The 15,039-nt window shown below is 36.1% G+C and overlaps 2 protein-coding genes across 3 annotated transcripts in view; one reads left to right on the forward strand and one right to left on the reverse strand.

Moving 5' to 3' along the window:
- On the forward strand, window positions 1-7,547 carry GNG5 (G protein subunit gamma 5). 2 transcript variants are annotated; one of them, XR_013159367.1, is made up of 4 exons: window positions 1-230; window positions 4,313-4,457; window positions 6,886-6,930; window positions 7,316-7,547. XR_013159367.1 is itself a non-coding variant. In XM_077120460.1 (3 exons), the coding sequence occupies exons 1-2, from the start codon at window positions 150-152 to the stop codon at window positions 4,436-4,438; spliced, it is 207 nt and encodes a 68-aa protein (XP_076976575.1). In that variant the 5' UTR covers window positions 9-149; the 3' UTR covers window positions 4,439-4,457; window positions 7,316-7,547. The 2 variants fall into 2 exon arrangements, 1 of the variants encoding a protein (XP_076976575.1); XM_077120460.1 differs by lacking the exon at window positions 6,886-6,930 and having other exon boundaries at window positions 9-230.
- Window positions 7,314-15,039, reverse strand: part of RPF1 (ribosome production factor 1 homolog) — a 24,146-nt gene continuing 16,420 nt past the window's right edge. Inside the window, exons 4-9 of the mRNA XM_077120459.1 lie at window positions 14,749-14,844; window positions 14,001-14,154; window positions 10,206-10,288; window positions 9,501-9,682; window positions 9,182-9,308; window positions 7,314-8,613 (exon numbers count right to left, since the gene is read on the reverse strand). Coding sequence (XP_076976574.1) covers window positions 8,572-8,613; window positions 9,182-9,308; window positions 9,501-9,682; window positions 10,206-10,288; window positions 14,001-14,154; window positions 14,749-14,844 — 684 coding nt within the window. The 3' untranslated portion in view covers window positions 7,314-8,571. The remainder of the gene's footprint in view (window positions 8,614-9,181; window positions 9,309-9,500; window positions 9,683-10,205; window positions 10,289-14,000; window positions 14,155-14,748; window positions 14,845-15,039) is intronic.

The raw sequence follows: 15,039 nt of genomic DNA on the forward strand, positions 1-15,039 counted from the left end.
TGCGCACCGAGGGTGGAGCCGCTATGCAAAGAACCGGAAACTTAGAGACGAAGTTCGCAGCCCCTCCCCCTGCCGCGCGCTCCTGGCTGTCTGGCCTCACGGACTAACCGACCGACGGTCCGTTTCGTTTCTCTGTTCTTTTGCGCGCCATGTCTGGTTCCTCCAGCGTTGCCGCTATGAAGAAAGTGGTTCAGCAGCTCCGGCTGGAGGCCGGGCTCAACCGCGTGAAGGTGAGTGGGGGCGGGCGAGCGGCGGCGGCGGGTGGGATCCGGCGGCGAAGCTCGCTGGGGCGGGCAGGACACGCATCCGGCTCTCGCTTCCCCCTTGGGGAGGACGCGCGCTCGGCGGCGATGATCCGGGAGCGGCCAGCTTTGGACCAGTCGGCGCTATGGTTCAGGGGGCCGATTAGCCCGCCCTTCCGCCCCAGGACTTTCCGAGTTGAGCTGCCCCCTGGGCAGAATAGAGGCTTCCCGCATTCCGGTCCTCCTCGCTCCCTCTCGGCAGTGTCATCTCGACTGTGACTCCTCGGCTGGCCAGGCCAACAGCTGCTCCTCTGCGCGGCCGGACGCACCATTCCCTTCTCTTCCCTAGACAGCTTCCACCGTTTCTCGCCATCTGACGGGGTGTTTTCCGACTTTTGATTCAGAACAGGCTTATTTTTTTCTTTTCATGTCAGATCTTTTGCAAACCTATTCCCTTAAGTAGTATATTTTTATATCTACACTCTTCTCAACCAGTAAACATATACCCTTGAAAACGAAATCTTGCATAACAAACTATGGATTAAAAAAGCATATTTGCTTTCGAAACGTTCCTAATGTCTAGGGTACCACTGGCGCCCTGTACAACCTCGAACAGAGCCTGCATTCCGTACTCGTTCGGCGGTTTGTACAACTCGGACCTTGAGGCTTTCTACTGGTCCGCCTGGTCGACAAAATGTTCAGTATGGGCCAATGCTGACTTTATTTTGCTGTGTGGTTAGTACTGGTCTTGGGTGGGGGTCTTCCTTGAGGGGCAGGGAGAGCTATTCTGTTTGTGTTGATAGGACAGCCTGACATTCAAGTGCTATGCCGTCTATGTCCTTATTTTTAAAATCCCAAGATTGGCCTCTTTCTGGTGCAGGAGGTCACCTTACGTATTTTAAACATTTCTTGTTATTAAATAATCAACATAGTAAATAATATTATTAATCATGTACCCTGTTAAAAGAAGCAGCCAGTTTCCAAGATAATTTGATTTTATACTCATCAGGCTAGTCATTTACTTCTCTGAAATGTTTTGTGTAGTAAGATGGTCTCCTATTTATTCTACTCACTGTGGTAGAAATGTCAGGGACCTCGCTTACTCAGTTACAGTCACTTCAGGAGGGAAGTTCTTGTGGGATTCCCCTTCTCCCTCTTGTCCCTTAAGTAGCTCCATTGCTGTTTGGAATCCATTTCTATAATCCCCACGTTATCACCTCACCCTAGTGTTGTTTTATGGTCAGCCTTGGATTTAACTTTGAAATTATGTATGTCTTAAAACCAACCATTATCGTAAGGCCATCAAAAATGAGGGGTGTGTGCGTGTGTGTGAAGTGTCAAAACACATTGAAAGTGACGGTAAATAGGGGTACTTAAAGCAGTGTCTACAGAAAACGAGAGGAAGTGTTCAGATTAAAGTACTCAGAGGGCTTTACCTTTTACTTTGTAAACCCTAGCATCCAGGAACTTTACAGCCTGGTGCTTGTCCTTTATACCTAATTCTTTTAGGTATGGTCCTGGTCATTAAAGCCACAAATGATTTGGTTTTAGAGAGCTCAATTTTTGCTTGGTGCTAGGGCTGCAGCAAGGAGGGGAGGGCAGCCCGTGTTATAACTTAAAATGAGCTTTTCTTTTCTTTAAACATTTTGCTAAATGTGGTTACGTTTGATTTCATAATTAATTGTACACTTGTTTTATCCACATTCTGCTTGATGCTTTTTTTAGTGTGCCAGTGTACTTCTAAACTAGTACAAGATTACAATGTTTAAATCTTCATGCTTGGGTACAGCTGAGGAAATTTTATCACAAGTGCTCGACAAACTCTAGTAAGTAAGGTGACCATACACTTACTATCCAAACCAGGAAACTTTTGAGAAGGACAGGGAACACTAATAATTAGGATAGGGTAACAGAGCTTCAGCTTCCAGTGGTCATACTACTTTTTAAGGAATTATTGCAGTTCCTTGGGGACTAACTTGTTGCAGCTTTAGACCCTTTGACTCTGCTCTCCCCACTGCTTGGAATACTGTTTCTCACACATGACTACTTGGCTGGATCTTGTCATTGGGGCCTTAGCTTAAATGTCACCTCCTCACAGAGGCCTGCCTTTAGATGACCATCCATCCAGTCACCATCTTAAATCACTTTTCTCTACAGAGGCCTTGTACCTCTCCCTTGGACTCTCCCCTAACAGCAGGACCTGGCTTATATATAATTTATGTATTCTCAGTGCCTAGAAATGTAGCTGTGCTTGAAAAGTTTTTGAAAGGAATATAGTTATGTTGGCGCCTACCTAACTTTAGACAGAAATTAAATTTATTTTGCCCTCTATACTTACTGCTGCTTAGTGTGAGCACAGTCAGATTTTATCGCACATTCCTTAGCTAGCTATTCCTTTTTAAAAATAGAATTCATTACCCTGGAACGCTGTATAGGCCAAACACATTGATTCAAGAAGAGTTTGTATGTTTTAACATGTAGTTACAGAACAGATTTCAAAGTTTGGTATGGGTTACCATTCCACCTTTTCAGGTTTTTCCCTCTAGCTGCTCCAAAACACTAGAAGCTAAAAGAAACATTACAGACCATTCAGTAGTTACACCCATTTGTTAAATTCTATCTTCTCTGTTAGAACTCCTCTTCCTCCTTTGAAACTACTCCCAATCTACAGGGGTCTTAGGGCTATGATTCTTCACTAACTTTTTCATGTTGAAAAAGAGTGTCAATAGTGTAGTACAGGGGGACAGAATTAGTTTATATTCTTGGACAGGCTGGCTCCTCTGGGTTTTATGTCTGGGGTACAGCTGTAGTCTGCAGAGGATCTTGCTATATATAAAGGGTATTTGTGATGCTGTTAACTCTCTTTCAAAGGCCAGATACTCAGCTGGACTGGACTCCTGTTCTCACCATCTTTGATGATAGTTAAGATTTTGAGAATAAAATAAATGGCTATTTTACTTTTTCCCATCTTCTTAAACCTCAATTCAAGACTTAGGATATTGACTGTCTTTGGGACATCCTTTAGTCACTCATACCCTATATCTGAACCATTCCTTTTTTTGATCTGGTAGTAGTGTACCATCAACTGTTTAATGTTAAGAAGACAGTGACCACTTTCCATTTGCTGTCATGTAACTAAAGGCTGACAGCAAACACCAACAACTTTACTCAGCAGCATTTCTTTAAAGAGCCATATTTTAGCTTTAAATGTGATTTAACAATTTTGATACATGTATGGGTTGCCATCCCAAAAGGACTTAAGGAACTAATATGGTATCTCCATCACCTTAATAAGATATACAAATAATTATTAGGTATTTGAATGAATAAATGCACGCCTCTTTTAATTTAGTCTAAATGCAGGGATTGATTATATGACTGTATGTATAAATGTGAAGAATAAATGTATTGTCTCATGTTTTGTTTTCTAAACTATATACTAGTTACCCCATAATGTTCATTCACAATAACACTGTAATGCTTTTTTTTTTTTTTTTTTTAAAGGAAAGACAGAGAGAAGGAAGGAAGGAAGGAAGAAAGGGAAACATCTTTAAACATTTTCTTGTTTTATTGTATTCTGTTTCTCCGTTTTTGTTACATGGGCTGGGGCCGGGAATCGAACCGAGGTCCTCCGGCATAGCAGGCAAGCACTTTGCCCGCTGAGCCACCGCGGCCCGCCCCTGTAATGCTTTTTTAAAGCCTCTAATTTAACCTCTATTATGATGTACTACTTTTAATAAAAAAAGTTCAGTACCTTCAAGCTTGCAATTGAACATCCTACTCAGCAAACAAGATATGCTATGCTTTACAGATAAATCGAATTTTGTACTTATAATTTGATACCTCTAATAAGCAAAAGGAAATGTACTAAAGCTAGTCTTATTTACAAGCAGTGTTTTAAGTATAAGATCTCAGTATATGCCTATTAGCCTTTAGTTAGTATGTAGTATCTTCCTTGAGGTAAGAGAAGTTATTTATTTCAAGTGTTTGAGAAACACTTCAAGATATAAGAAAACCTTTAAAAAATTCTTACCACCTCCTACATTTCCTCTCCTCTTCCTTATGTGTAGGTTTCCCAGGCAGCTGCAGACTTGAAACAATTCTGTCTGCAGAATGCTCAACATGATCCCCTGCTGACTGGAGTATCTTCAAGTACAAATCCTTTCAGACCCCAGAAAGTCTGTTCCTTTTTGTAGTAAATTGAATCTTTCAAAGGTAAGTTTCCTTAGATTAAAAAACAGTAGAAATCCACATAGGAGGATTTCTTGTAGCTCTTAAAAGCTAAGATCATTCCATTAATTTTTATTTGTTTCAGTCTTTTTTTGTACAGAAAGTGAAGATTGATAAAACTTGATCATTTTTGTAAGGCGTGAAGACCTAATTGTTTCTATTTAACTACAAAAAGGGATAAATAACCATAAAGAGTTACTTGAAAATTTCACTGCTATGAAAAGACTTATTTTTTTATAACACTAGCCTAGTGGTGTATTTTGGACTCCCCCACATATTAGTTTAGCTTTATTTCTACATATAAGCAAGTATTTAGACAGTTAAATTCTACAATGTGTATGAGGATGATATTTAAAGAACTAATAATGATTTGGATCAATTCTGATGTTACTGTTCTAATAGGGCAGTAAAAGAAAGAATTGGGAGTGGTAAATCCAAGAAAAAATTAGGAGGTACTTGAATAAAATGACATGGTATAGGCATTTGGGGCAGGGGTTAATCATAGGTTTTACCTTTTATTCTTATTTATTAGGCAGAGTATAACAGAGAAATGAGGCCTATGAGTTCATGTTGGCAGACATTTCAATGGATTGAAATTAAGAGGATTAAGAAACTAAAGGGACATGCTGGTTTAAAGTGTGATTCTGTATGTTAATCTGTACCTTCCAGATCAAATGTAATGTGTGCAAAAGCTTATAATATTAGTCCAAAGTAGATATGGCCAGAAAAGTGCTTTGGATAATTTAAAATATAATCCCTTCTTATAGTACTTAGACAAGGCATGTACTGACAAGTTTCACTAGTATGAGAAGCAATCTTAAATTAATGCTTAAAAAAAAAAAAAGACTCAGTATTTGGCACACATCCTTTACTAACATTCTAACTTCTCAAAGTCCAGGAAGCTGCTTCTTAAAATACCATGCTACATAGTTGTGCCCTCCCTAATTAAACTTTGTATAGACTTGGGAGTGTGCAGGAAATCTGTGTATAAGTATAGCATGTTTCCAGTAGACACAATGATTGGTTAAGATTTTTGAAACGCCATAAAAAAACACCTTTGAGTAATAGCTTCTCCAGAAGGAAGTAATTCGTTTTAATAGTTTAGTATCTTCATATTTAACACTTTAATATTTCCTTGCTTCGGGCAGTAGTCATCTAATTTTTCCTGGCAGTTTTGGGAAATTTTGTATTTTTAAGGTTTATTAAAGAATCTTTTTTTCACCTCTTCCTATTGTAGTCACTTTAAAAACGTGATTTATTTCCATTTCACATAAAATACTGTTAAGAAGCCTGCGCAGCTGTTCACTTCACTGGAGTCTGGTGCTAAGTGTTTTAAATGACTTGCTCAAGTTATAAATATGGCTGAGATAGGAACCTAGATTTCATGTAAAATAATGGGAACTAATTTGACAGTATAATAAAACAGCTAAGCCTTATGGATAGATATATTATGATTTGAAACTATTCGGGCTAGGGAAAAAATATTTGGATGTAAAAACAATGCTTTTCAAACCTGAATACCTGAAAATGCAAATTTTAATTCAGTAGGTTCTAGGGTGAGGCCCTTGAATCTGCATTTCTTACAGAAGTAAAATTAGTCAATAAGGAATGTATTTTAAAATTTTAATAACATAACTGTTGCTAAGACTATACTGTGCTCTTCCATCTGTTATCATAAGTGCCCTTTGTTAAGCCCTTGTCAGATAACCTTAGAGTATTTGCTAAATCTTGTAAAATTGTACTGGTTAAAATATGCTAAATGAGGTAAACATTTTTCACGTCGTTTCACCAAAGTATTCATTCTCTTCATGCCTCATGAACATTTTTGTTATGAAATATCTTAGATTAAGCATGAAGATAAACCATATATCCACCATCCTAAATTAAATGTTTTCCTTGTTACTTTTTAAAAGAAATGTGCTACCCTTTCTACTTTTCCATATAGACAACTTAACCTGAAGCTGGCTTGCCCAAGGTTTTACTTTCTACCCCATAAGTTTATTGTATTTTTATGGTTATAACCCATAACTACTGCTTTTTTAAGGCCTATTATTATGAATTATTTTCAAGATTTGTTGATGCATGTAAATCATTTAGTTATTTTAACTGCTGTGTAACATGCCATCAAATGTATAAACCTTAGTTTATTTATCCATCCCCCCACTGAGTTATATTTAAGCTGTTTACAATTCTTTGCTGTTAAAACACCACTGTGGGGTGGCTATGGTGGTTCGGCAGGCAGAATTCTTGCCTGCCATGCCGAGGACCCGGGTTTGATTCCAGTGCCTGCCCAAGCAAAAAACAAAAACAAAACAAACGAACCACTGTGATCAATATCCTTATACATGGTTTCTCTTTGAGTACAGGTTTATATATTTTAATGAAAGTGTAATTGCATCTTCTCCTTTCTTAGATATTGCTGAACTGCTCTCCTAAATATTCTTGCTCATTTTTCTAGGTATGTTCAGATTTTTCTTAAGAGATATTTAGAGTGTATTTCAACATTAATCCTGCAAAGTTAATCTCTAAATCTTTTTTTCATATATAAAACAGGGATGATACATAAGTGATTGTAAAAATTAAGAGAAAGTTATATTTGACTGCCTACTATGTGTTAGGCATTTTCCATGCTATTTCTCATTTTTCCTGTGATACATGTTTTTAGGTTTGTTTTTTCCTTAAAACTGACCTTCAATATGAATTCCCTTATAGTAGGCAAAGGACATGAGCAATTTATAAGGTAGAGATCAAAAACAAGGATTAACTGATTAATCATGAGAAATTTAAAAAACGGTTGTTCTTTGATACTTTGGCCTAATTACTTTTTTTTTTTTCCATTTCAGGTTTTCTAAACCACTTTTCATGAACCAGTGAATATTCAAAGGAGGGCTAAATTTGAAGCCTGTACAAAAGCTTGTAACAGTAGCCTGTAACACATGTGCCATACTATACAAATTTCTACTTTTGTCAGTCTTTAACATCTACCTCTCTGAATTTTCATGAGTTTCTATTTCACATGGGTAATTATTTTGTATACACTGGCAACAGCATACAATAAAATACTTAGTATAAGAATTGTTTTTTGCTTATTTATTGGTATTAAATACTTGTGCATATACCTTTTTGAACAGCTATGATAAATGGCAGTTTTCCCACTGTCATTAAGGCGGTAAGTTTTTAGTGTGGATGCTCCTAAAACTCTTTGTCATATAACTTTATGTCATAGATATGCAAGAGTGCTAGGGAACTGAGGTCACAAACCTACAGTATTTTTATTCAAGGTCAGAAGGCTGCTAAGTTCTAGTTTCTATCCATGAGTTATTTACTGGATTAGCTCTGTTTTATAACTTTTTATATAAACTCTTGTTACGATTATTATCATAATATTATAATATCTTAAAGTTTGTTATTTCATTATAGCTGACTCTTGACAAAGATAGCATTAGAGAGAAAAGACTGGATATAAGAATTCCTCTAGAAGGTGTAAACAAACCTTCAGAACTTGAGACAATGCCTGAATAGAGTAGTGCGTAGAGTGGTACAAGGTGACAAGAAAAAGTCTAGCTTCAAAAATTGCAAGTTCAAGAACTTGGTAAAACATGTAGCTTTCAAGTTTTTGCCCATCTGAAAAGCTTAAGATATTTAAAAACCTTCAAAAGCTTAGCCTCCAATATTCATTTATTCAAGAAACACTGAGTAGAAACTATGTGCCCATTAGGCTCCAAGATCAGTCTGGTATAGCACTGGTGGGTCACACAGTTATCTATACCAAGTGTTTTAATACTCTGCAGTCCACATGCTCCATGAAAATGTGCAACGGAAGTTGGTTTGACTTTTAATTCCAACTTATTCACTCTTAGCCCAAAATAGAGAATTAAGTATTAAGAAACCTAAATTGCAACTTAAAAAATCTTGCCAAAATGACTTTAATTGTATTTGCTATCAATAAACAGTGGCAATTCATGGCACTTTATAATTTGTCCAGACAGGGTTTATGAAAGCAGTATATACTATTTTAAAAAGGGTCTTCTATCAGAAATAATTTACCAAATTCAAGATAGTCCTTTTAGCAAAATCCAATACTACTTCCTCAGTACTTTTATAAATGGAATTTTCTTCTACTTGTATCCATTTCCCGGGGCTGGAAAACAAAAATGCATAGAAAACAACAATTAGGGCAAAAAAATATAGTAAAAATGAACTTCTTTAGATTTTAAATCTACAGCTAACACTAAATATTAAAAAACTGGGTTTGTCTCTATGGTTCTGTATTAGTATATTTATCAGTCTTAGGTTTATTTAAAAAGGTTTTGGAAGTTACTGTCCCATGTATCTGTATAACTTTAAAAATGCCACTTAAGTAATAGACTATTCGCTACATAGAAAAAGTGTTTTGAGATATTTATGATTTAAGATGATCTTCAAACTTCTGTGTAACCTCTGTAACAAGTGGCTTTCTAACTAGTGTGCAGCAAAATCACATAACACAGACTTATGATTAGTGAGATTAGGGAGACTTACCCCAGAGATGCAGATCATTGTCGGCCCAAGAATTCACATAGCTAAATAGGTTCCCACAATATACTAGTAGTTCCACTTTGAAAACCACTGATTTTTAGGACACTTCAAAGGCTTAAAACACGTTTACCTTTTCATTCAATATTTTTAAGAGGACCTAAATGACTTTTCAAACCATATGCACTACATACCTTATGAACCCATTCATATTCTCCATATTTAGAATCAAAGGTTCCTTTCTGAAGAGATCTTAATTTTAAGGTAAAACGAGGTCCAAGCTCCTGAATTCCTACTTTCTTTTCACTCTTGAATATGTACCTTCAAAGATAAAGAATATGTAAGAGTTAAGGAAATTAATCTGAATGAGCCCCAACTCTTATTCCTTTATGATATTGTTTAAAAGAATCATTTTCTCTTCTACAATACTTGTCATAATACATGAGAAAACAGGTCTGTGTTTAAACTGTATTTCACAAGTCAAAGTCTAAGGAATTAAGACTCCTTTCTCACCTATGAAATCTGAAGAAAATATAATCCCGCTGATTGTGGAATGTGGCAACCTGCCTTCCAATAAACTGAGGATTATGTGGAAATAGAGAGGCAAACATACGTCCAACAGAATGACCCAGTCGTGTTGTAAAATTATTCAGAATTATTTCAGGAACATGTTCTGTGGGATCCTTGCCTCTTCTCTAGAACAATGAAGTACAAAAGTGAATTAAGGGAATCTGGAAAAGAAAAATCTCATTCCTATTTCAAATACCAGTTTATAGAAAACATTTTTAAAAATTTAAAGTTTTATTCTTAACTACCAAGCTGGCTTATCAAACCTATGAAATAAGATGTACATATGATAAATGTTTTACTATGCAGTGTATGCACCAAAAAGAAACCTGCTACTAGGAATTATCAGCATGTTTCAAACTAATAAGGGATACTGCCTGTTCACTATAACTTAGTCATGATCTCACCAAAAAAAACCAGGAAAAATGAGTAGATAACAGCACTTTCATCAGGAGAGGGCAAATGCCATTATTCAAAAAACTAGACAGGGCATATGTGTAAGATACAGCACTAAGGGTGTGATTTTTCCATTGAACAATAAAGTAAAAAACCTTTCTCCCTTTCAAAAATAGTTTTTACTCAAGTGAGGGAGTAAGAGAACAATCAAATACTGTGAGGAGATCAATGCCACAAAGAATATAAAAAATTTACCTTAATTTCTTTACGCAGACGAACACTACTCATTTTAAAATGAGCTGTTGGACCATGTGGCAAGTGACTCAAAATAAGTCCATCTGTTCATAAAGTTAAGAACATATTGAACCCTGTAATCTACATCTTAAATTACCAATAACAAGCCATCTATATGCCCTAAAATCTATAGCTAGGTGAATGGATAGGTCCATGTATTCCTCTAAGTTAAATAAAATTTTCCTGCCACATCAAAAACTCAAAGGTACATGAGTCAACCCAAATCTTTGAGAAAAAAAGATTAATGCTACTAGCCCTATTGTTTCTCTTTTAACAAAATGGCTCATTGCTTGTTACTGCCTTCCCAGAGGGTATTATAGGAAATTCAATTAAAATAGGAGAAAAGAACTATAAATGTTGCCCACTACTCCAGCATTAAGTGATAAGACAGGACGGAGTTCTAGAATATTTCTAACACTGCAGTAAAATATAAGTTTACTTCCAGGTTCAGAAGAGTTATCACCCTAAAGATGTACACTTTTTTATATTATATATGGTCAGGATATGCTGTCAGCTTTGAGTATTACCCCATAAGACAAGAGTTACAATCTAGGCTCTCTCTTGAAATCAAGGTTACTAGTGTTTCTCAAGGGAATTCTGCACCACAAGCTAAAATCGACTAAACAATTAGTAACTCTTTATTCATTGTCTACCTTGAATAGAGAATAATGCTAGGCATTCTTAAATTACAGAAGAAATATAAGACACCTATCTAAAATCAGCAGCATTTGCAGACCATGGGCTCTAAAAGATGGCTGCAACACATTAAAACTACCACCTGTACAACATTTCTCAAGTCTCTGAAGCACAAGCTGATGTTAACCTCCAATACCTTTATTTTTCAATGAATAAATTTTGGTTATTGTTTAATACCACTACAATCAGGCAGAAATGACAATGAACAAGATTTTCCATTTATATAATGATTTTTTGCGTTTACAAAATATCTTCAAATGCACATTATTTCATCTGGTCCTTTTAAGAACTGAACCTTAAAAGCGGGTCAAAATCAGACTGTTTCAGGACAGGTAATGTTGGTGCAGTGGCAGAGTTCTCATCTGCCACACCAGTGACCAGGGTCCAATATCTGGTACCTGCCCATGCAAAAAAAAAAAAAAAAAAAAATCAGACTGTTTCAAGTCTATCTGCATATAATCTGAGTTTTTCAGAACTGATGTTGCCATCTTTTTATAAAAACATCAATACTCTCCCATTCTTCCATGGTAGAAGCTAGAGTTAACATTAATTTCCCCCTCTACCACCAAATCCTGTTGATTTTACATTCATAAGCCTCCTCACTTCTACAGCCTTTCCTGACCCCTCATTGTTACTGTCTTAGTGGAGGTCCTTGAGATTTTTCACCTAGACTATTAAAAACAGTATCCTGGCTGGACGGACCTCCTCTCTCTCACCACTTCAAGTCCATGTTCTAATAGAGACTGTAAATCAAGTTTATATATAGGACTTGGCAGTGCCATTTTATCTGTATAATGGTTTCTCATATGCTAAATGACAAACTAGATACCTTCAGAGTTCTGACAGCAGTAGCAAATTTCATATGACACTCATCACAGACTCATCTACAGAATAAAGATGTCTGTTATGGCACTCATAATATGACTCCAAAATATCTTTCTAGTTTTACTTCCCTTAAGCCTCCTGAACAGTTTCCTAAGCACTGGGAGATACACACACAATCCCTTTCACATCATATACTTAACCATATCATGTATATTTTGATCACGCGATTTCAAACACCTGCAGTATTGTACTCATCCATCAAGCCTTACTTTAAATGCCATCTCTTTACAAGGTCAGAACTAAACTCTCAGCTATTATTTACCATAACCCTTGCCACTTAAGGGAGTTATAGACATGTAAATGCCTTTCTCTCAAACTAATCTGTTAACTCTTAGAATATCTGTTTCTCTCAAACATTGGTGTTATGACATAATGACTTATCAGCAAACATTTGAATTTTTTTCTTCTTTTTAAAGATTAACAGCAGATTCAATTTCATGAAGCACACTCAAGAATAATTCTATTAACATCTAAACACTGAGGATGTCATAGAACCTTAGGGGGGAAGGATATCTTAAAGTCATTTCTTCCAAGCCAAACTAAAGCTTTAATCCTTTCTAGAACATGTTCACTAAGTAGTGACTTGTGTCAAGAGCAAATTACAAAATCCAAACTCATGAGTTCCTAAATAATTTCCTTTTCTGAGTACTTGTATTATACAAGAAGCTTTACTTTATTATTGCTAATCCTTAACACAAATACCTCAGTTAAAACAAGAATAGAATGTTTATTGAACCAATGAATGCCTGATTTAGCAAAGAATTACTAGCAGCCTTGAATGATGACTGTATTAACTGCTGAAAAGTTAGGAAAACAAAAACAAAAAAGGCTTGCTACTTATTCTGAGTGCAGCTAAAAAAAGGCATAAACAACCTTAAAAACAGATCTTTTCTGGAATAATTAATTATCCAAAAGATTTTAGTTGCTTTGGTGCCATTAACCCACAATCCAAACCAAATTATAATATGGCCTACAAAACATCGTATCACAAAGCTGGTTTTAGTCTATTTTAGTTTCTGGAAAGCAACTAGCACTTGTGGTTAAGTAATGTCTTGAAGTTACACTGATAATAATCAAGGTAAGCCATAAAAGTTATTTAATCTTTTAAAAAATAGCTTTTTAACCCATTAACTTAAAAAGAGCAGTGTTCACTGATTTAAAAGAGAAAAAATCTATTCTGGTAGCAGGAAGAAAGTCCTGTTCTTATTTTTGTAAATCCTTAGTAATTTTATTTTAATAATCTTGACCAAATCAACTGACCTTCTTTAAAGTTACTGAATTCATAGAAACTTCACTATTTAATTAATAAATAAAACAACAACAAAAATAAATCTAGACATGTTCTTCATTATCTCTTAACTCAAAATAGGGAGAAATCCCTTGGGATCAGGTGACCCATTCACTTCAGATCTGAGACTCACAGAAAAAGTTTTAGGTTGTCCTTGACATTCCAAAACATTAACAAAATATGTAATATGGTTTTGACTACCTACTTCAAAAGCTTAACTCTGTGATAAAACCTCTGGTAAAATAAAATCTAGCCATACCCCTAAATGTGTCAACTCTTTCACACCTCTATCTATCCAAATGATCTTTCTGTACTGAACAGTTTTCCTCTGCTTTGTTCACCCCATTCACTCTATCCACCAAGACCCAGCTAAAGCATCTCTTTTTCAGTCAAGTCCTTCCTCCCAATAATCCCCAGGGCAGACTTTCCAAGTCACTGGGCTTCCAATGTACCCTGTATTTCTCTTTAATTGTATTACTCACACTGCATTTTTTTTGGGGGGGGGTGCATAGTCTGGGAATCGAATTCAGGTCTCCCACATGAAAGGCGAGCATTCTACCACTGAACCACCTGTGCACCCTCACACTACATTTTAGTTGTTAGTTTATATGTCTATTTTCTCCTACTTTCTGAAGGTTAGACTACCTCTTGTTTATCTCTGCACCTTTTACTGGGGATTAAAACAATGCCTTGACCACAGCATAATCCCTATAAATGTTTGCTACATGACAGAAATATAACTTCATGCAATCTTAGAGAGACATAATTTTCTAGTTAAAAAAAATTACCTTCTGAAAGTTATGGAGAACAATCCCTTCCTTTCAAATATATTTTAAAAAGGGGATGAGAGAGGGGACAGGAAAACTTTTCTATAAAACAAAGGATACTTGGTGTTTTACGATCTTCATTAATAACAATCAGATCTGTGAAGTCTCTAGAGATGCACTGTGGAATAATTTTTTTCAGGGCCAGTCCTCTTCTGTAATAAACATGTGAGTTTGGTATAACTGTAGAGAGCTGTTCACAGAGTCGTACTGTTCTCTGTGAAAGAAAATAACAAAAATCTTCAAAAGTGAAAAAAGAATAAAAATCTTATGTGGTATATATTAATAAGTAAAGGCATAATGATTATTTTATCTAACAGTGTTATTGGCAGAAAGCAAGGCTGGGGTAAAAATGAAGTGTAAGTAGCATTCCATCTTTATAAATGCTGATCACCCTAAAGCAGTGGCTCTCAACTGGGGGTGATTTTGCCCCCCAGGGGACATTTGGCAATGTCAAGACATTTTTGGTTTCCTGACTGGTGGTGAGCAAGTGAAAGGGATGGGATGGGAGTGGGGCAGGTTGCTACTGGCTGGAGGACATCTACCTGGCAGAGACCAGGGATACTGCCAAGTATCATATAATGCACAGGACAACTTCCCATAACAAAGAATTATCCAGTCCAAATGTCAATAGCGTCTTGGTTGAGAAAGTCTATAATTAAGAATCATGTTTAGTAAAACTATGTCACATTACCAGTACTACATTTTATTTAGATTATTCATGGGTATTATCTAAGGAAAACTAATAATTTAACTCTACTGAACAGACTTCTCTTAAGAATTCAAGAACTATACTAATTGATGGATTTACCCCATGAGGTCTGTCTGATGTTGTGATGAGAATCTTGGGAGAAGTTTTTCTGTTGAAGTAAGAAGCAAATTCATCTGTGGCTTCATCATAAGCAACCTGAGAAAAAAGACAAGACATAATTTTACACAAATAAATAAATGCTTTACTGGGTCAGTGCAGTGGGTTGAATTGTGTTCTCCAAAAAGAAATGTTCATATTTTAAACTGTGGTGCCTGTGACTGTGACTATCGGAAACAGGGTCTTTGCAGATGGAATCAAGATAAGATTAGGTCATATTGGATTAAAATGGGC

The sequence above is a fragment of the Tamandua tetradactyla genome, chromosome 11, assembly GCF_023851605.1.
Source record: "Tamandua tetradactyla isolate mTamTet1 chromosome 11, mTamTet1.pri, whole genome shotgun sequence".
NCBI lineage: Eukaryota > Metazoa > Chordata > Mammalia > Pilosa > Myrmecophagidae > Tamandua > Tamandua tetradactyla.

Excerpts from the sequence above, each read along its gene's own strand:
- GNG5 (XM_077120460.1), top strand. The coding sequence starts at position 150 with ATGTCTGGTTCCTCCAGCGTTGCCGCTATGAAGAAAGTGGTTCAGCAG. Across the intron at positions 231-4,312 it reads CCGGGCTCAACCGCGTGAAG|GTTTCCCAGGCAGCTGCAGA; the intron begins GTGAGTGGGGGC and ends CCTTATGTGTAG.